Source organism: Erithacus rubecula (genome assembly GCF_903797595.1).
Source record: "Erithacus rubecula genome assembly, contig: SUPER_Z_unloc_6, whole genome shotgun sequence".
NCBI classification, from domain to species: Eukaryota; Metazoa; Chordata; class Aves; order Passeriformes; family Muscicapidae; genus Erithacus; species Erithacus rubecula.
In genome coordinates this window covers 1,205,570-1,225,081 of record NW_027635650.1, presented here as the reverse complement: position 1 = coordinate 1,225,081, position 19,512 = coordinate 1,205,570, and the positions used below count along the sequence as shown (strand labels likewise).

The following is a 19,512-nucleotide window of genomic DNA, read 5'->3' as shown; positions in this document are numbered from 1 at the left end:
TGTCAGCCCCATCTGTATGCAGTCGTTAAATTATTTATTTATAGCAATCCTTAATAATTTATTTTCTTTATGTACAATCAAAGCTACAGCTGCTACTCAATCCAGTTTTATTCAAATAAGTATTTTAACCACAAGGGCATAAAGAGTCTTAGATTGCTGCTTTAAGACTAAGGTTTATTCTCCAGGTCAGACCAGATGACTTAATCAGATACCCTCATCTATACAGCTGTTACTTGACATTCCAAAATCAAACTATGGACTAGTTTCATGAACAAACCTCTCTGGAATTTATGCCAAATATTGCTGCTGCAATCAAACACAATCTGCACGGCAGTGATTTAAAGGAGGGAGAAGAAAAAAAAAAAAAAAAGGTACAGGACAAGACAACACAACCTCAAGTTGCACCAGAGGAGGTTCTTCTCTGGAAGGGCGACTAGACTTTGGAGTGAGCTGTCCAGGTCAGGGTCAGGTCCAGGTGGAGTCAGCATTCCTGGAGGTGTTAAGCAATGACTGATGTGGCACTCAATGCCATGGTTTGGTTGATAGGGTGGTGTTGGTTCACAGCTTGAACTCCATGACCTCGGAGGTCTTTTCCAACTTGATTCTGTGACCCTTCCTTTCCACTTGTGGAATTTTTTTACTGTTTAACCGCGATGCTGCCTTGAGTCCCCACAGTGTGGCTCCAGCGTGAAACCCTCGCGGTTGCATCCGTCCCCAGGCGGATGCCCCACGGCATGAGCGAACACACGCAAACGCTGCCTTACCGCTGAACCAACACCCGCGGCCCGCCTGCCTGCCTGCGCCTCCACACAACACCGACCCTCCGGGTCTCGGGCACGGCCGGCGGGGAGCGGAAAGTGCGGGGCACGGCGCGGGAGGAGGGCGCGGACAGTGTGAGGGGAGGCGCGCGAAGAGACCAGGTCACGGGAATGGAGGCGCAGGGAAGGAGGAGGGCCCGGGCAGCGTGAGGGGAGGCGCGAGCGCCGTCGCGCTGAGCGAGCGTCACGGGCAGGGGCCGGAGGCGGCGTGGCCGCGCTGCAGGAAGGGCGAGCGGGGCGGACGGAGCCGAGGCCCCGCGCCCTCGGCCAGGTGGGCGGCGGGCGGGACTGTAGGGGCCCGAGCCAGGCTGGCCGGGCTGAGGCGGAGCATCGCCGCCGGGTCGGGAAGAGCCGGAGAGACCATCCGTCCATTGTGGGCGGGAGGGAAAAGGCGAGCGGGAGAGCCCTTTCCCGTGCCGTGTGGGGGAAGGCGGGTATCGGCGGGAGTGGGGCAGGCCATCCATGGCTCTTGAAGAAACTGTCCCGGCCGCTGTCGCTGCGCTTAATTAATACTGTCATTGAGTTAATAATTCACCGTAATGTTACTGCTCAGGGACCCACAGGTCCAGGGCGTAGCAGTGACCTGGTCTCCTGTGGAAGTGTGACTGACTTCTGTTCACGTTTCCTGCAGGATTTAGCGTTCCCGTCCCTCGACTCTGCCTGGCTGAGCCAGAACTCATCGCCGCTGCACTTTACAGCCTGGCACCTTGATGGAAACAGATGTTGATTGTGGTCCGAGGTGACGTATGATGGAGGAGCAGGCCTCCTTTTTTGTTATGCCATAGCTGCAGCCAACTTTGGCTGGCCTTGTATCTGGGATTTTAATTGCCTCTCCTCAGACAATGTTTTTCTTGAGTTAGAGCCTAAACTGGGTTCTTCCAAGGCTCCAGCTTTTAGGACTACAAAGATTTGATGTGATTCTTAAGTGTAGTCTGACATACATTGTCAGGAAGAAGTTCAGTGGGGAAAATAAGTGTATGACTAATTATATATATATTATTTTTACTAGAATGAAAATTACAAGAAATTACTACTAGTGCTACTAATATAAATCACTAGAATCTGAAAAAAAAAAAAAAAAAAGATTAATCGCAACCCTTGATATTTCAAGCCAAAAGTTCCAATCAGAACCATATAAATTGTATAATACATTTTAAGTAACACACATGCTGTGTTTGGCTTATGCTTTCTAACAGTTGCCATATTTATTTATTTTGTAGATTGAATTCCAAGCTCTTCTTTTAAAGGAGTATGTTTAGCTTATACCGTGCTTGTTTTGCAGATATTTGTGGGGGTTGAAAGATTTGAACTCCAGCTGAATAAAACAAGGGCTGAAAAGTGAAGGATGGCAGCAAATCCTTCAGGACAAGGTAGGTTTTAATCTGAGTATTGAAGGGAAGAGAATATGCAAAATATCAGTGAAGTCGCCATTATTGTAGGTTTATTTTTATGGAAAGATGAAGAAAGGAAACAGGGGTGGGGCTGAAAACAGCAGAATGACAGCGATTCTTCTGGGACAAAGTATACACACAGTTAATAGTTGAAAAAGACAGCTAATGGCTGGGAAGCTCTGAATTACTTAGAATGATGTTGTGCTCAGGGTTAGGAATTATGCCAGTTATCATGCCTGTGATACAGTGATCATTTCCTGAAGCTTATTTCAAGCACTTACAACACTTGGCATTGAGCATGACTTCCAGCCCTTGCACTCAACACCAGATTTCAGCCAGAAGTCAGATACATTCTGTGTCACATTGGGAGCAGCAAGACGCAGACAGAAATATCAGTGACAGGCAGCAAGTGGCTAGGCTTAGGAGAAAAAACTAATTAAAAACTGTAATTGTAACCGTGATGAAATGTTTCTTTATACCAAGATGCATCTCAACTGTGTCCTTAAAATAACAGAAATTAGTAATGGTCCATCTTATCATGTGTTTTAGAGGGGTCTGAGAGTCTGGGGAGTGTCACCCAGTAAATTTGAAGGAGGATCTTAAATCGCCCTCTAGAGGTGTTTTCTGGAAACCTTAGGGAAACTGAGACTTTTCTTACGTGGAAGAGCTGGGGAAAAAGCTTCTTAAGAATGGCTCTTCCCTTACTTGGTTATGAGAAACGAATACTGGGTCCAGTTTCTCAGCAAGTGGAGACTTTTTGCAGATCTGTTTTTGTCCTTACCTCAAGCAATTCTGCAAACCTGGATGTTGCTGGATGATACTTCATGGGGTGTCATATGACTCGTGTGGGTACAAACCACAGATTTTACTTGCTGCTTGATGAAAAGGAGGCAGTTTCTGGAATGCTTATTGAGATTTTGTGAGGTATTGACAGAGGAGTACTGCAGATTGCAGACCTGTCTGCTTGCAGATTTTAACTCTGAGAAAGTTTTTGGTATGTAGTGGTAAATCTTAGTGGTAATGCTTTTGTTCTGTGAATGCTAAATCAGCGTCATTGAAAGGAATAGAATGTTTTCATAGAGAGCTAAAAGCTGCTTTTTCTTAAATATATTGGTTTAGTGAGAGATGGGATTTTAGTGCCAGAATACCTTTGCTTCCCTCCTGACTCCAGAGTCTTATAATTTAATAGAACCTTGGAATCTTGTATGTTTGAGATATCCTTTACAGACTCATTAGTGGAGCTATATAGTTATCATATGAAAATTGTTTTCATTAAGAGGACAAGAACACTATTAAGTTTAATTACCAAATAAGCCGTTAAGTTGTACAACTAGAAAAACTGGAGAGGAGCAGGTAAATATAAATAACAGTTTAGGGCTTCTGTCTTGGGTAGGTGCAGTCTAGTAGTGAAAAGGACTGTGAGAAACACTGCATTTTTAGATTACCTCTTATGTATTACTACTGTTCAAGCAATCCATTCTCTTCATTTGGACAAATGGAATAGAAGTTTACTGAAATGCTCACCAGAAGGGTTATGATTGGTAGGATACACTCAGGCAGAGCTGTAAGGATGAATCAAACATTAGCCTTCTACACAGGTAGACTGTGATGGGAATTTTCTGTACTGAATCACTGCTTTTCCCTTGATTGGTGTGAGGTATTTTCTTAGGCGAAAATTTGAGTTTTCCATTGATTACAGACTTGGACTATAAAAGTTAAGATTTTGTGGAGCAGACTTTTATTCATTGGCCTTTTAGTAAAGCACTCTTGGTGCTGAGCTGCATATGAGTGCATAAAAACCCAGAAGAATTGAATGAAAAGCCTTTCTTCAGTTCATTAGTATCACACGGATGGCACAAGACTGTGGCATTTAAAAGCAATGGAAGATCTTCCTCCATGCTGTGTATTGTCCATCTGATGTGGATAGTGACCAGAGTAATACACTTGAAGGGGTGGAAATCAGCTTCTGAATTACAGCAAATATTTTCAGGTGCTCAGGAGTACTCTGCTCCTACTGCAATACTTCACAGTACTTAGGCAACATGCATTTATCAGACTGCTCTCATATAATGCCTTTGCTTGTGTGCAGCAAGGCAAGAGCAGACATTTTGTGTAACTGAATTAACCACTGTGTGTGAGTCCTGATAGAGGAAGCCCTCTATCATAAGGGAAACTAATTGCTCAGGACAGGATTTTTCTTTTCGTCCCCAAAGGTAGAAAAAATACAGATCCTGCTTTGGACAGGGCTGAACCTTTCAAAAAATAAGAGTTATAATATGTTGGAAGAAGAAGCTCTTGAAATATGAACAGAGTTCCAAGTTTTAGACTGTAGCAATTCTAGCCTCTTTATATCCTGAAAGTTATTTATGGTTTTGACCTAAAGGTATGTGGGAGCATTCACATAGCACAGTCTAAGTAGGTAGTTAGATTTGGCTCCCTGTCCACTTTGTCTGAAAACGAAGATTGTGCCGTCCTGCATTGGATTGCATCATCAACTACACATTTTGTTATTTCCCATCTGAGTCTAATCTGTGTGTAAACATAGTACTTGAGAACTTTACAGCCATAAAGCTATCAATTACTTATATTCATCTATATATCTGTTTTCTAGAGGCACAGACAAGATACTGTGTTCTTAAGTAATTCAACGTAATTTAATAACCAGTACACCTTTTGTTTTATTGTCACACAAAGTAAATGAAAGTATGTCGAGATGTAAATTGTTACTGAGAGTATATTGGCATGCAGCAGACTATTTGATGATGTTTTGAGATGCCAGTCATCATAAGCAGAAGAGGATATCAAATAGAATTGCTCTATTGAAGCAGGAAACTTTTTTTTCAAGAGTGGTGTGTGTTTAATAAGGTCTTTAGATTCTGCTTTTTAAGAGGGTTCTGCCTCACTGCATGAATGCTGCCATTTATCAGAACCTGCACTTTACAGTAAAGAAATTGCTTTAAATTCTTTCTGAATTGAGCAGACAAAATGCAGTGCCTTTCAGTGTTCAGGGCTTGGAGCTGACACTGTTTTGGAGACGTTTTCTGAGTAAAAGTGTATCTTTGACACAGAGTCATGGAGGGCTCTTTAGTGCTGTTACACATCTATGGACACATGATAAATAGTGCATCTTGGAAAAAACTTAACTTTGAAGAAATAAATCGATGAAAGATCAAGGAAACAAATCAAGGAAAAGATAATCAATGAAAAGCAAAAAATTAAAAATAGATAACGGTAATTTATCCAAAAGCTGTTGCTTCCCATGCAGGGTTAGTTAGAACAGCTAACTGACATAGGTAATGGTTGGACAGGGTGGTAGATAAGATGTTGAGATTAGGTTTAAGAGAGAGGCTTGCTGTGAGCTCTTAAAGCTGCCAGCATCACTCAGCTGGTTACAGCTTTCTCTGGCTTTCTGCCTTTCATGTGCAGAAAATAGGTGTAAGAAATCTTTCCAGTCCTGCACAGATAGAATGGTTGATGTCAGAAACAGAGGTATCAGAAAGGTTTAAAATTTAAATGTCCTGAACCTGCTACAGTAGAGAGTAATCTGAGGATCTCGGTGCTCAGTTTGACATCTGACACTGCCATAAATCTATTTAGCTGCCTTGAACAGGTCATTTTGTGTCAAGACTCATGTTAGCAAAACAGAAAAAAAATATTAATAAACTGCAATATTCAAACTGTTTGAACTCAAAATATTAGTGCAACCCAGCCCAGTGAAGGGAAGTCAAAATTTAAAGCTGTATTAGGAAGTTTCTGTGTTTGAAAATCTGCACTCACTTTTCCGGATGAGAATCTGGTCTATACTAAGGATGGCTTTTGATTTTTGCATGTCCAGATTTTTAGTACAGGAAAGCAGAACAGACAAATCTGCAGAAGAAAAACTACTCTTGTTTATAATTGAAGCAGGAAACTTCTTTCTGTAGGAGTTTCAAGATAGTCTTTATGAAAGCATTTTGGGTTTTTCGATAGTGAAGAATCTAAATGAAAGTCTTGTTTGTGTATTGCCAGATACGGTTAATTGTTTTCTAGGTATGCCAGAGTTTCTCCATAAAGTGGATGTCTAATATTCCACCCACTCCATTGTTAATCTTTAAATGAACAGGCTTTATTTGGCATGTTGAAGAAGTTTACCTGCAGGAATATCACATTGCTCACCTAACCTATATGTTGTATGTGCTCCTCCACTTTCTTAAACAGGCTTTTTTCTCCTTACCAATAAAAAATTCTCTTAAACAACTGATTTTTTCAGCACAGGAGGTTGCTGGTAATCTGAACTCTAGTGCAACATACTACTTTTAAAAAACCCAACCAACAAACAATCAAACAAAAAGTACACCGCAAAGCTCTTAGTAGAGGTATAAGAAAGGAAAAATTACTTGGGTTTCTTCTGAATACCAGTGGAGTTTCTTACACAAGATACTGCAACAAGACTCAAAATAGAAGACACAATCTTCTACACTTTCTGATCACAGTTTAAAAACAGCATTTAAAATGTCTCAGGCTTTCCTGAATCATACCATCTGTTTCATATAAATTTAAGCATATTTAAACTTTATTTCTTTAGATCACAAACTTATATTAAAAAGTGGTCTTCTTTTTCTTTCTGTAATCATCATATGTTCTGAATACCAACATGTGTTTAAATTTATGCAATTCAGGATAAGAAAGCAGTATTAGAAGGGTGCTGAGGAGTATGTCAGGGTTTTTGGACTAAAATTGCATAGAATGACCGTACAGACATGGTTGTTTTAGATCAGACCCTCCAAGAGGTGATTCAGTCAACCTATTCATGCATTGTTTCCAGAATTTACAAGAAAGTAAAGTCTAGGCTAGTTGCAGCTCAGAAATATTAAATCATAGCTTGTTGGCAAGATTTGTCAGCCTTTGTATGTCAGCTGTGTTTTAAGGTTTCAAATTCATTGCAACCGAAAGGTCTTAAAACAAAAATAGTGTACAATACCTGAAGAGTAGAGAAATATCAGAGGCCTGAATAAATACTCATATCAAACAGAGTTCAAGTGGAGCTAATGCCACATAGAAAGGACAAATTAGTGGACAGAAAAATGCCACCTAATTAAATGAATTAAATGTAACAGAAGATCTTATTAACGAATGTTGAAATTATTTTGGGTGACCTTACATAAAACCATAGTACAATGTATTGTAATCAAAAGACTTCTTCTTTTGAGAGCTCTTGACACAATGAGGTTTATGGGCGTGTATGTTAGGCATGGTAGAAGAAAAAGGTGAGAGTTTGATAACAGGGCAGTACATATGCAAATTGTTATTTAGAGTTGAAGGTTTCTCTCTGCTAATTGTCCTTCATTAAGATGAAAGGAATGCTGGACTATGTAATTGAGCATCAGCACAAGGTCTGTCAAAGAGAATGAACTTTGAATGCAACTACTGAAAATCATTTTACCTTGACATGCTAATACTGTCCATAAGAGTTACCATGTGTGGCTTTCCTAACTGTTTGTAGGCTACCATGTTTTATTGCTGTCACTAAGATAGTTCTCAGAGCAGGGGCACAGCGCGCAGCACTTCCCAGTGGGAATCTTGGACTTTTTGTGTGGACAAAATAAAGAACTTGACTTTTTTTTAATGATGTTGTCATAGCTTGCTATGTATAGAACAGTGGCAAATCAGAGATTCAAGAAGTGTGCATTTCTGACATGAGGAGTGTCCTTGGTGGCATAGAGGCATGTAAGAGTCAGCTCCAGGGCTGTTGTCCTCAGCTGTGCTGTTTGGGCATACTGGGCAGGGGCTTGTGCACCTGGTTTGTTTGAGGGCTGCAGTGAGATCCTTTGTTATATAAGTCCTGTGTAGGCAAAAGAGTTTAATCATGTTTGCATTTAGAAGGCAATTTTGAAAAGTACATAGATGGCAGCTATTTTAGGCATTTTTAAAATTTTCTCAAGTCACTCTACTTCCAGACCCCTTCTCTAGCATTCAAGGTCTCTTTGGAAGAATGATGAAAGCAAATGTAGGCCACATTCCTATATTGTGTACAGACAGTTTAATAGTTTAATTTTCCTTCTCTATTCCAGCATTTGTTCATACTCAGAATAAGGCTAGTGTGTGTAGGACACAGTATATTTAAACTTCTCTTCATGGATTGAGAGAAAGACGTTTGTGTAAACACGTGTACAAGCTTAGTGATTTGTTCATTCTTTCCTGTTACATATATATAATGCTTGAGTTACGATTTAAGTTCACTGACATGAGAAATTAAGCCCCATATATTACTCCACTGCTATTATTGAACATTCAGTGACTCCTTTCTAAATTTAGAACGGGTAAGTCTACTACTTTTTTTTGGGAAGGCAGCTATTTGATCATAAACCTTGATTTTAGCTCCAGAGCTGGCTTGGAAGGGATAGGGTCTAACTGGAGTTAAAAGCCCCTATTTTAAAATGTATAAATATGCATAATAGCTTATGGAAGCTATTGCATGCTGAAAAATGAAGCCTATTTAATAGTACTCTTTTCAAATGGTTATAAAGCTTTGAAGATCAGTATATTGATCTTACAGTAATTTTGTAAAGGGACTTCTAATTCCATAGAGTTAGACTCAAGACACAGAAGTCAAATAAATATCTCTAATATTTTTCTGTCATTCTTACCAGGTTTCCAGAATAAAAATAGGGTTGCAATCCTGGCAGAACTAGACAAGGAGAAGAGAAAGTTACTTATGCAAAACCAGTCTTCCACAAATCACCCTGGAGCCAGGTATTTTATGTTCTCAGACATATTTGGATATCACTGACTACATCAAGGAAAAAAGCCAAACAATTAGTGAGCTGTAAACTTGCCTAAATACTTCACTGAAGTGTTTTCTGACCATCCTTAATAACAAGGCAGAAGGACATTGCTCTTTAGGAACATACTAGTATTTAAGATGGTTTACATAGCATGAATTTTGGCTTATATAATTTCCATTTGAGAATGAGAGAAGCAGATATGCTTACTCAAGTGTGTTAAAGTCTACCGTAAAGAAAAATCAGGAAGCTGAGAAAACATTTCATTATTAAGCTGAAATGCTCTGGGGAATGGAAGTAGCAGACCATTAGATTCAGGATTCTGTGTGCTTAAAGAGCAATTAGAGCAGACGTGAGTTTTTCTTGAAACTCCCTGTGTGCAAGGCAAAGCCAGTTTATGTTACAGCAGATAATCCTGTAAAAGATGCTGTTGTTGTAGGGATGATTCTACACCATAAAGTGTAATAACCTAATCTGATCTGAAGGGCTATTACTGGGATTTCTACCATACGAGACAAGGAGATCAGATTTTTGTCATAAATCAGTAACTAGAAAATCACACAATAATTCATGTGGAAAAATTGAAATCTTTAAACTTCGGGGTTACTGTGAAGTGAGTGCAGTGTCACATTCTAGACACTGTGTAACCTTCAACACCTGTGCAAGAGTCAAATACTATGACTACAGTCTGAGTTCTGACTATGTATTTTGCTGAAGAGATTCCGTGGCACTTTTAATTCTTTCATAATGTCAGAAAACATGCAGAATACTTGAAATTGCTTGATGTAGACTTCTGAGTGAAGTAAGAAGTTATTAATAATAATTGTATGTGGTTATTATTTGAGCAAAATTGTTGGAAAAAAATCAGAGCATAATACTGTTATGTACATCTCCTGACTCCTGGTAACACTGTTTCTGTGCTTCGTTATAAGTATGACAGCACTTCCGGGAATGCTTGTTTACTCTCTGTTTTTTCTTTAAGGAAATATAACACTGTATTCTAGTGAGCAGAATTAGAATTTTCTAGTTTTAAAGGTGGACATAGGTGGAATCCACAATGCAGCAGTCAGACTCTCTGCTTTGGCATGGTGGGCTGATGTGTGATTTTTGAGAAGCTGACAGTTTTTGATGTTGCGACAAAGGTCTTGGACCACAGAGTTGTCGGAATTGAGACCATAAAAACTGTGCAAACTTGGCCTGAAGAGCTTGATGTACCAGAAGCACAGCAGTGGCAGGGACAGCCTAAGGGTGAATGAGTTGATTTCTGGCCTTGGCATGTGAAAATCCTGTATCCAAGAGCAAGACTTCTTTTGAAAAATGTCAGCTTCTGGTGGAGCCTTAAGCTTATCTACAGAAATCATATTGAAAAGTTAGAGGATACAGATTAAATGCAAATTAACTGCCTTTAAAATCACTGAAAATACTGTGTTTTAAATAAACTGAGTAGTACTGTTTTCCCAGCAGTGAAACTTACCTTAATACTTGCCATAAGCAAAAAATTTCTGAATTGTTTAGCTTTTGTTAGGCATAAATTTGGATGCAGATCTTTTCATGAGCATCATGCTTCTCAAAAACATTTACTACATCAGCTGTTGACACTGAAACTGCTGGTAAAATTCAGTTGATGAATTTGCTTGGAATCCTTGTCACTTGTGCTTCTCTGTCTGTGATTGGTAAAAGCAGGGTTTTCAGCAGCAGTGTCCAGTGACAATTTCAGAGATAGCTGAGAATTGTCTTGCAATACAGTTCTAATGGCAACCCTCACCTGATTTCCATGTTACTTATATAGAGTTGGGGGTGCTTTTTATGTCTTCTTTTTCGTTTAAGAAGGTAGACAAGTCCTAAGATATAAAAGACAAGGAAAAACATAAGTTTTAATTTGAAACCTTATGCTGCACTGAGATAGATAAGCTAAATCAGTTTTACTGCAAGCTGTTATTGAGATCATTATTTCTGTTAAATTAAGTAGGAAACTCCTTTATCGTAGGTAGTGAGCTGATCTCCCCACCAAACACCTGTTCTTATACTGAAGTCTGCAGAGCTCTTGTTAGTGGCTCTCTTTATCACAGTTGTTTAGAATAGTCACGTGGTGACTGAGTAGTGGTGAAAGCACAAAACTGCTTTAGAGATTACTTGCATTGTCTAACACTGCACCCCTGTGGTTTCATTAACTTCAGCAGAACTCAACCCATGAGCAAAATCCACAGTAGACTTCAGGTTTAGTTTGGCAGGAATTGTTTATGATGGCTCAAATGATACAGCTGTGGTCACTCCATCTACCCTTTTTTCTCTTATATTTACAAATAGTAATTCGAAACAGTAACTGAGAATTGTCAAGCCATGAGTGAAATGAGAGGTCAGGAAGTCATGGTATCCATGGCTAGAATGGCAAGAACACGTTTTGGTGTGGTCTGCTTCATACCATCTTGTTCTTTCTTGCAGCATTGCACTTACAAGATCACCTCTGAATAAGGATTTTCGTGATCATGCTGAGCAACAGCACATTGCAGCACAACAGAAGGCTGCATTGCAGGTGAGCTGATACAGTCAAGGTTCAGTTTGGCTCTGTTATAGATGTGCATCCCTTCAGAGAATAGCTCTGCTCCTAGAGATATTGAAAAGCACCTTTTCGAGATGAGGTATCTACATTTCTGTATTTGTCATAAGTGAAGTCTGTTATGATGAAACATCACCTTGGGCATGGAGAGCTCCACCCAGCAGCCCCTCTTTGTGTCTCTGTTGAACTCCCTCCAGTCTATATCTCAGACTGAGCTCAAATTGTTCCCCTTGGCCTGCTGGCCATGCTGTTGCTGCTGCAGCTCACTGTGCTGGTTTGTCTTGATTACTCCAAGGGAATACTGCAGGCTCAGGCTAAATTTGAGATCCAGCAGGACTCTTCCCCAGTAAGGGGAATATGCAGAACATCTGACTTGCTGGAGTCCAGCCTTTGAACTGGGAAGGAGTATGTAGGATTTCACAAAGATGTTCCAGAGCTATACAGCAGCTGCCTCTCTCAGGTGAACAAGCATGTATCTGCTTCACATGAGTAGAATCCTGATGTCCTATGTTTGGGAGTGTGTCTGGTGGCATTCTGTGTAGCAGCTGTCATAAACCAATACTTGCAAGCTGGTCATGGAAGGGAGTGGAAGTGAAAACATGGGGTCTAAGGTGAAGAAGAGCAATCAGGCACAATTAATGTGCTCCACCATCATGGGGTTCACTGAAAAGAGCAGCAGAGAATGTCCAAGTTAATTGTCTCTGATGTGGCTGATCTAAAATGCCGGGTTTGAATTTGACTATCAGAATTAAGGAGCAGACTGGCAGAAATGAATAAATAATGCTGCAAAAGCCATGAAGTCTTAAATCATGCCAGTGCTGCAGAGAGTTATGCTTTAACAAATTCTTTTCTCTTTCCAGCACGCACATGCACACTCCTCAGGATACTTCATAACTCAAGACTCTGCATTTGGAAATCTTATTCTTCCTGTCTTACCTCGACTTGAGGCAGAATGAGGAATGTTGTTTGTCTCAGAAATTCAAGATCTGATTTTGGTCCGTAGCAGGAGCTGTCTGATCTTTTAATTTCTTTATGTATCTTAAAACCTACTTTTTTCTGGGTTTTTGCAAATGCCATTCAGGAGTGAGAGCTCTAGTGATGGAGAAGTAGTGTTGAAAATGTTTTATTCCTTGTTTCAGTTCCTCTGTCAGGTCAAAGTCAAATGCAAGACTTCTCTTGGAGTTTGAAGTGCACAGGGTTTGCTCTTCCCTGTTTCAGTGCTTCCTTTAAATAAATGTCCAAACCGGAGTCACCAAGAGAAGCACAATCTGTCTGCATTTGTGTTTCTTTTTATTATGTACAGGTATGATTTTTGTAATGAATAATGAAAATTATTTCTGTCCATCAGAACAGACACGAATTTGTCAAATGCATCAGCCAGTCTTCCTCCCCCACCCTCTCCTATGCAGGAACATTTCTACTGTACTGTTTGCCATTGTAGTATCATCTAGTCTCAAGTCCTTAGTTACAATATGCTTGCCTCTTACCTTGTTTTGTGAAATGCAAAAAACAAATTAAAGTGGGGAAAAAAGCAAACATTTCTAACAGTCTTTTTACAGACAAAAAGTCAAAAGTGCTCTAGACATTTCAGATGGAAAGTGCTGTCCTCAAAGACAATTCCTTTTAAAATGTCAAATTTTTCTAGTCATGCCTTTTTCCAAATTCATTGTGTTTATTTTTGTTCACTTTTTTCTGTGATGTTTTTATCTGTGGTAAGCAATTCCAGCTTCCTGCTGAAAGAAAATCTATTGATCTTAAGGTAAATTATTTTGGAACTGTGATTGTGCTTCCAGAATAAAGTAACTTAGAGTGAAAATTAGTCCTTACATAGACTTTTTTATATCTCCAGAGCTTTGCTTATACAGGTATGCTACTGCATTGATTGCTTTGCCTATGGAAGCAAGTTTTAGAAAACAGAAAAGAACAGGAAAACTTACTTGAGAACAGTAAATCAGAAAGTATCTGTTAAACTACTGCCCATTTGAAGCAGCTCTGTCCTTTGTCCTTATTTGTCCCATGCACTTTGCAGGGTTGTAGTTGTCATTTCCTTACGGACATCTAGGGTATTCTGCTTCTATATGCAGGAGATTGCCTTGACCCAATAAGCACTACTGAACTATCTCTTTGTATTTCACTGTTAATATTTGCAGTAATCAAGAATACAGAACAATTACCAAGAGATTGGTGCAGGTATGAGGAAAATGCCACTGACTTCATATACCTCAGCTGACTATAGGCATTTGCAGAAACTGGAGCATACTGAAACATTTTCAGGAAGGAGAATCTTCTGGACCCAGCCTAATAGAGCCTAAAGATGTGCAATTTTAACAAGAACTATTCATACCATATGCTTTTTTTTCTGGATTTCTCATGAGTCACAGGAATGATGACGGTTTTTGTGGGCAGTGGAGAAAGAAGTCACTTCTATTTTCAGTGGTTGGCTTGTGTAGCTTTTTCTTTTTAATTATTAAGAATGCATATGAAATTACCATGTGAAATTGTCCTGACTATTCAATACTCTGCAGTGTGAACTATGTATCTTAGATGCTTTGAAGAAAAAGTGTGCAGATCTCAGTGTGAAAGAGGCAGCTATGACTCTGTCCAACCTGTAAACATACAAAGGCAAACGTCTTTGAAGAAAATGCAGCAGAAAGCACAGATTTTGTATTTGAGTTGAATTTAACATTAAAGGAGATCTGTGCTAAAAATTTGAACTACAGAATCTGTCAGTGTCATTGTATAGACTGCAAATGATCTAGGAAATGCAACACTAATCATCCTCCCTTGAAAAGTTGTAGTTGCTCCACTGAAGGAGTTAACACTTACTGGCTGTATTGTTTTCACCTTGGATATTGAAAGATCTGCATTTGGAAATTCAGGGTCTGAGTTCAAGGATGAACGTATTCATATGGAGAGGGGGTGGAATGAGCACAGCTGTTGGGATAATTTTAAGTTATAATGTCTCAAATTAGTCCTTGCAATTTCGAAGGTCTTGGTGATACATGTCAATAGGATTAACTGTCAAATACACAAATTACATATATGGGAGCACCTATCTTAGAAATTACAGACTTGAGCAGTTACTGTCAGACACATCAGTTTGTCTTGCCACTTCTTCTTTCCTACTATTAATCAGTATTGGACACATTAATCTGCCCATATACAGTAACTTCAGCAAAACCCTTTCTCCTCTTGGAATTGCATGTTCAAATTCAAATCGTTACTAGTTAGAATACATGTGAACCAGGAAATGTCTGGATGTTTTGTTTCTGGCAGTAGTCACTAAGTTGATCACATAAAAAGTGAAGGTTTGTAATATAGTGTTGACCTGTGTGCCTCAACATACATGACTCAAGTTACTTTATTTCATTTGCTACAATGGAAATTGGCCTTTCCCCTTGCCACAAGTTGGTGTAGGGCCTGTCAGAGCTGAATGATGGGTTGGAAGCAGCTCATAGACTGACTGGGTTAACGTGCCGTGGGATCAGATTTTCTAAGTGACGGCAGAGTTGTAATCTCTCAAGAACACGCTGTAATCTCTCAAGAACACGTGAGGTAAAAGGGTCAAAGATGTACTGAAGCACAAATAGAACTGAACCACAGCTTGTTTCTTAGCTCTGTCATCTTCTTTTTCCACTAGACAAGTTTTTTTTCCACATCTTTGTTTTCCAAATCACCCACCATTTCCCCACCACTATAGATTCTGGAAAATGCTCTGGTTTAACCCAAGAAGTTTGGTCTGTAAAACTACATGTGATTTCCTACCATACATGCTTTTACTCTCCTTTTTTCCAGATATTTTCATTCTGTTGAGCTGCTAGAGGCATTGGTATGAAACTGATCAATAGTACCTGTTGTTGTATTGGACTTTATGTCAGAACACAAAATACTCCATGATATGCAGTAGTGGAAAGAAATTACATCTGCTGGTGTGACTTGTCTAGATCTTCCTAATTGCTTTGATGTGCTTAGTGAGTTAAAATTGATAAATGCTGGTTTTGCCTTCATGTGCTTTCAGCAGTGGACAAGCCAGCTGTAATTTTCTAGTCCTGTGGACACAGCCGGGTAGCATTGCTGATGACAAGGATCCTTGTCTGACATACACACTTTGGATGGCTCTAGGCTTTTGTTAAATCACCTTTGTAACTTAAAGGCTAGAGGTCACTTACTATCTTGCTGCATAGCAGTTGGTGCTCCAGCCCAAGCCTCCAAGAAATGCATGAAGAGACTAGGCTTTTCCCAGCCTCTTTAGAGAGGGGAAAGTGTCAATTACCAACCAATTTACAGGGAACATGAGCTTGAACTGATGGAAGGAAATGCAGACAATGGCATCTTAAGAGTGCACAGTTTTTTTGGCTTCTCTTACAGAATCTGCAGTGTTGTAGGGGCAGAGCACAAGGGCTGAAGAAGGGAATTAGCCTAGAACAATGTGGTATGCAGTCACAAACATGAGCAGGCAGTGACTATCTCAGTGCGTCCTCTTTAGTGTTATGGTAGCTTATCCATTCAAAATCAGGCGAACAGCTGAGAAAGCAACTGGATGATTCCTGTTGGTCAAATTTATAGCAATGACAATTCCTCCTGACAAATCATCTCAAATATCAAGCCTTCTTGAAGGACAGTCAGTTAGTCCTGCTGAAACTTTGGCCGATTTCCTTGTTTTCAGGGACATACTGTAAGAAAAAAGACACATGAATCCTAAGGGGAAAGTTAATGGGGCAGCTGGTCTGCTGGGTGGTCTGTGTTCACAGACGCCTCTGAAGGAGGAAGTGGAGATTGAGATTCTGACACCCAGCTGGAAAGGTCCACCTCCAGAGTTGTGTCCCTGATGTATGTTTTGCTAACACACAGGAAATTCTATAGCACCTGCCAGTAACACCCTTGTGTCTGGAAAGCCTGGTAATCAGTGTGTTCTGAAATAATTTTCGAGGGCTAAAATACTGAGCTTTCTATAGTGAATAACTATAGTGAATAACTTTGACAACTAGTCAGAGAAGTAGTTTTCACATGCTTTTAGGTTAATAGCTTGCTCAGAGAATTTCTGCATTTATAAGAAGCACAGAGCTTATCCCAGGCATTTTACAAGGACACCACCATCCTGTTTCCTAGTTCTTGTTCTTCATAGAATGAACCAAATGATACATGTTTCTGAGGAAATGATCTTTATATTCTTTCCTTCAATATGGGTTTTTCAGAGAGATAGTTTAATGTGTTACATAGAGAAAGCTTGATTATTTCAGTGAGACATTATGCAAGATTATGTTAAACTACTGTGAGGAAATTACTTTCCTCAGCTGTTCCACTCTGCCAGGTTCTTTCAGATATTGAATGATGAAAGGTGGTGACACTGTTCTCAATCTGTTCTCATTAAGGCCTCTAATCTGGACACTTTGGTGTCAATGGATTCTTCTTTTTTCATTAAGATTTTGTAGATAGGGTCTAGAAGTTTTTATATATATACCTGGAAAGTACAGATCACAAGCTGACATGCAACTTTTGCTATGCACATACGTTGCATATATAAGCAGATGTGTATAATTGGTTGGTGTGCATAAGTTTTCCCTATTGAGGTAGGGAAAGATTGTAAAAATATATGTAGATTTACAGACCTCTTTACATCTTCACAGGCTTTTTCAGTGTGTTACTTGAATCCTTACATGAGGCAAACTAATTTCCTGTTACCTTCATTTTTAAAGATGGAGAAAAATACTAAGGTGTTCCAATGCCTGCAGGTACACAGAAAGCCAGTGGAATTGTCAGGATTAGCTTCTGGTTACTCAGCTAGTCTGGAAACTATTGCTCTGCATCCAACACCAGCAGCTGTCTCATTAACCCTATACTAGAAGGCGCAGCGCTCTTTGGTTTCTGGATTGTCTTTGTTTTCATTAATAGCTAGTGCTTGAACTTTGGTTTGGTTTTCTTTTTCAGATGGTGACGACAGCAAAATAAGAGTTTGGGCCTTTTATGTTTTAAAATTTTGGGTAGGAGAGATGGAAACCAAAAGAGAGCAATATTATATTCCATGTTTGGAAAGAGCTTTCTTTATTGTGCTTTTTTCTTTGCAACAGTGACCAGGTGAAGTTGCCCATTATGCTGGTGTTTAGCCATCACTTCATGTCCTAAGTAGAAGTATGTTAGAGCATCTCTCTGCCTGGGTGACTGTAGATCTTCTCCATCTGTCAGTCAATGGCCACCTGTGCAAGTGGGAATGGCCAGATGTGGGCCCATGCCAAAGCTGCTGTCTCCATATTTCTCTGCCAGCAAGAGCTGTGCACAGCTGACTGACAACTGGTAGGGGTCAGAAGGACTGAGTGTTCACAGCCTGTCAGGAAGAGACACACCAAGAGTCATATGTTCTCAAGCTCTGCCCAGCAGAGGACTTGTTTGTCCAGAGAAAACAAAATGCTGCATATTGGCCTGTGTAGGACTGGCTGCCTTGCCCTGTAAGGACCAGGTCGTTTATGTCCCATCCAAATGAAGGATTGGTTTGAAGCTACTCTATTCTAAGCATAACCTGCTTCCCTGGACTTTGAGGTTTGCAAAGGTTGACTTTTCCCTTTGACCTGGGCCTATGTGTCCCTGTCTCCCAGTCACACAGAGATTGGTTTTATCAGATTCAGGCCTAATCACTTTGAATTTAATACCTTGAACTGGTCAGTTTGCTCTGTCAGCTACCATGCCTGCTTAACCTGTCAGTTTAGACAGACCATCTTTTATTGATGGGTTTGCTCATCATCAGGCACAGCAGTGTCTTGACATGAAGCAGGTTCCTAGCACAGCAAGTCATTAATAGGCACAAATAACTACTGAATCAGCCTTTAGTATTGATCTTCCCTCAGCTAAGCATTGCTAGAGGAATCACAGAAAAAAATAAATTCATTTATAGTAATATCTCCCATATTTGTACCTTATTCCAGTGATAAACTCAGAGGCAGGGTTTCAGACATGTCAGTATGATGTCCTGACCCCAGTACATAAGTACGTAAGTAGATGACTGCAGTACATAAGAAGAAAGTGTGAGTCCAGCAGTACTCACCACAGCTTTTTGGTGATGCAAACATATGTTAGGGATAGCTGGTGATATTCAACTAAGAGTGGAAAGTCTAAAGCCTAATAAATTACTGCTTATCCAAGCCCCACCCCAGTGATATCCTCCATGTCTTAAGCAAGCAAATTGCTTTCCTTAGCATGGTTGAAGACAACTCAATAGAGAAGCAGAGCCCTAAAACAGACAGGAAACATGCGATTCTTGTTTCTGTGATTATTACTTTTTAGCTTTTCCATGCTAATATGGTCTGTGATTCTAGCTGGCCTGTTTATTATACCCTTTTGATCCTTTGTAAGTCTTGTCATCATTTTCTTAAGACTTTCTAGGGTTACCACTGTCAGAGTTACCAATTTTTTTTTCCTGCTAGACACATTAATCTCTCTCAGGTACATTGTGTTGCTTCTCCAGCTCCACTTCTTTCCCTCCCATATTTCTCACCTGAGCTACTTGGTTTTGCTACAGCAAGTGTGCTTTAATGACACTCTATTTCAGTACTAAACAAGATAGAATTGCATGTTTTGACAGATGCAAGCAAGACTAGGATCAGAAATTTAATTTTGGAAACCTTCACCTCAGAAAGATCATGACTCTATCATCTAGTTCAGCATCACCCTAAAGTACTCAGATTCATTGATTAAGAAGTTGGGGTTTTGTTGCAGCACTTAAACAGGTACATTATGATTGAAGAGAGACATAGATTGTGAAGAGTTTAACAAGCTGAGTAAACGAATGCTGGCTGATTCCAACCTGAGCAGAAGCCTGATGATATGAGTTAGGGATGCTACCTGATTTTGGCAAAGATTAGGTAAGCAACAACAATACCTGATAGAGCACACATCAAGCCATCTCAGTCCAGAGCTCTCTAAGGGGACAGGCAAGGGGAGGTAAGGCTCCCCTGTTCTACCCCACAGAGACCACCTGCATTCCACATGTGGTC

The 19,512-nt window shown here is 39.9% G+C and overlaps 1 protein-coding gene across 1 annotated transcript; it reads left to right on the top strand.

The window, feature by feature from the left end:
* The first annotated feature begins 953 nt into the window (after nt 1–953).
* On the top strand, nt 954–12,794 carry INIP (INTS3 and NABP interacting protein). Its single transcript, XM_079331665.1, has 6 exons — nt 954–1,089; nt 1,450–1,557; nt 2,101–2,188; nt 8,839–8,941; nt 11,413–11,503; nt 12,388–12,794. Exons 3-6 carry the CDS (start codon nt 2,164–2,166, stop codon nt 12,481–12,483), a joined length of 315 nt encoding a protein of 104 aa, XP_079187791.1. The 5' UTR covers nt 954–1,089; nt 1,450–1,557; nt 2,101–2,163; the 3' UTR covers nt 12,484–12,794.
* Nucleotides 12,795–19,512: the final 6,718 nt, after the last annotated feature.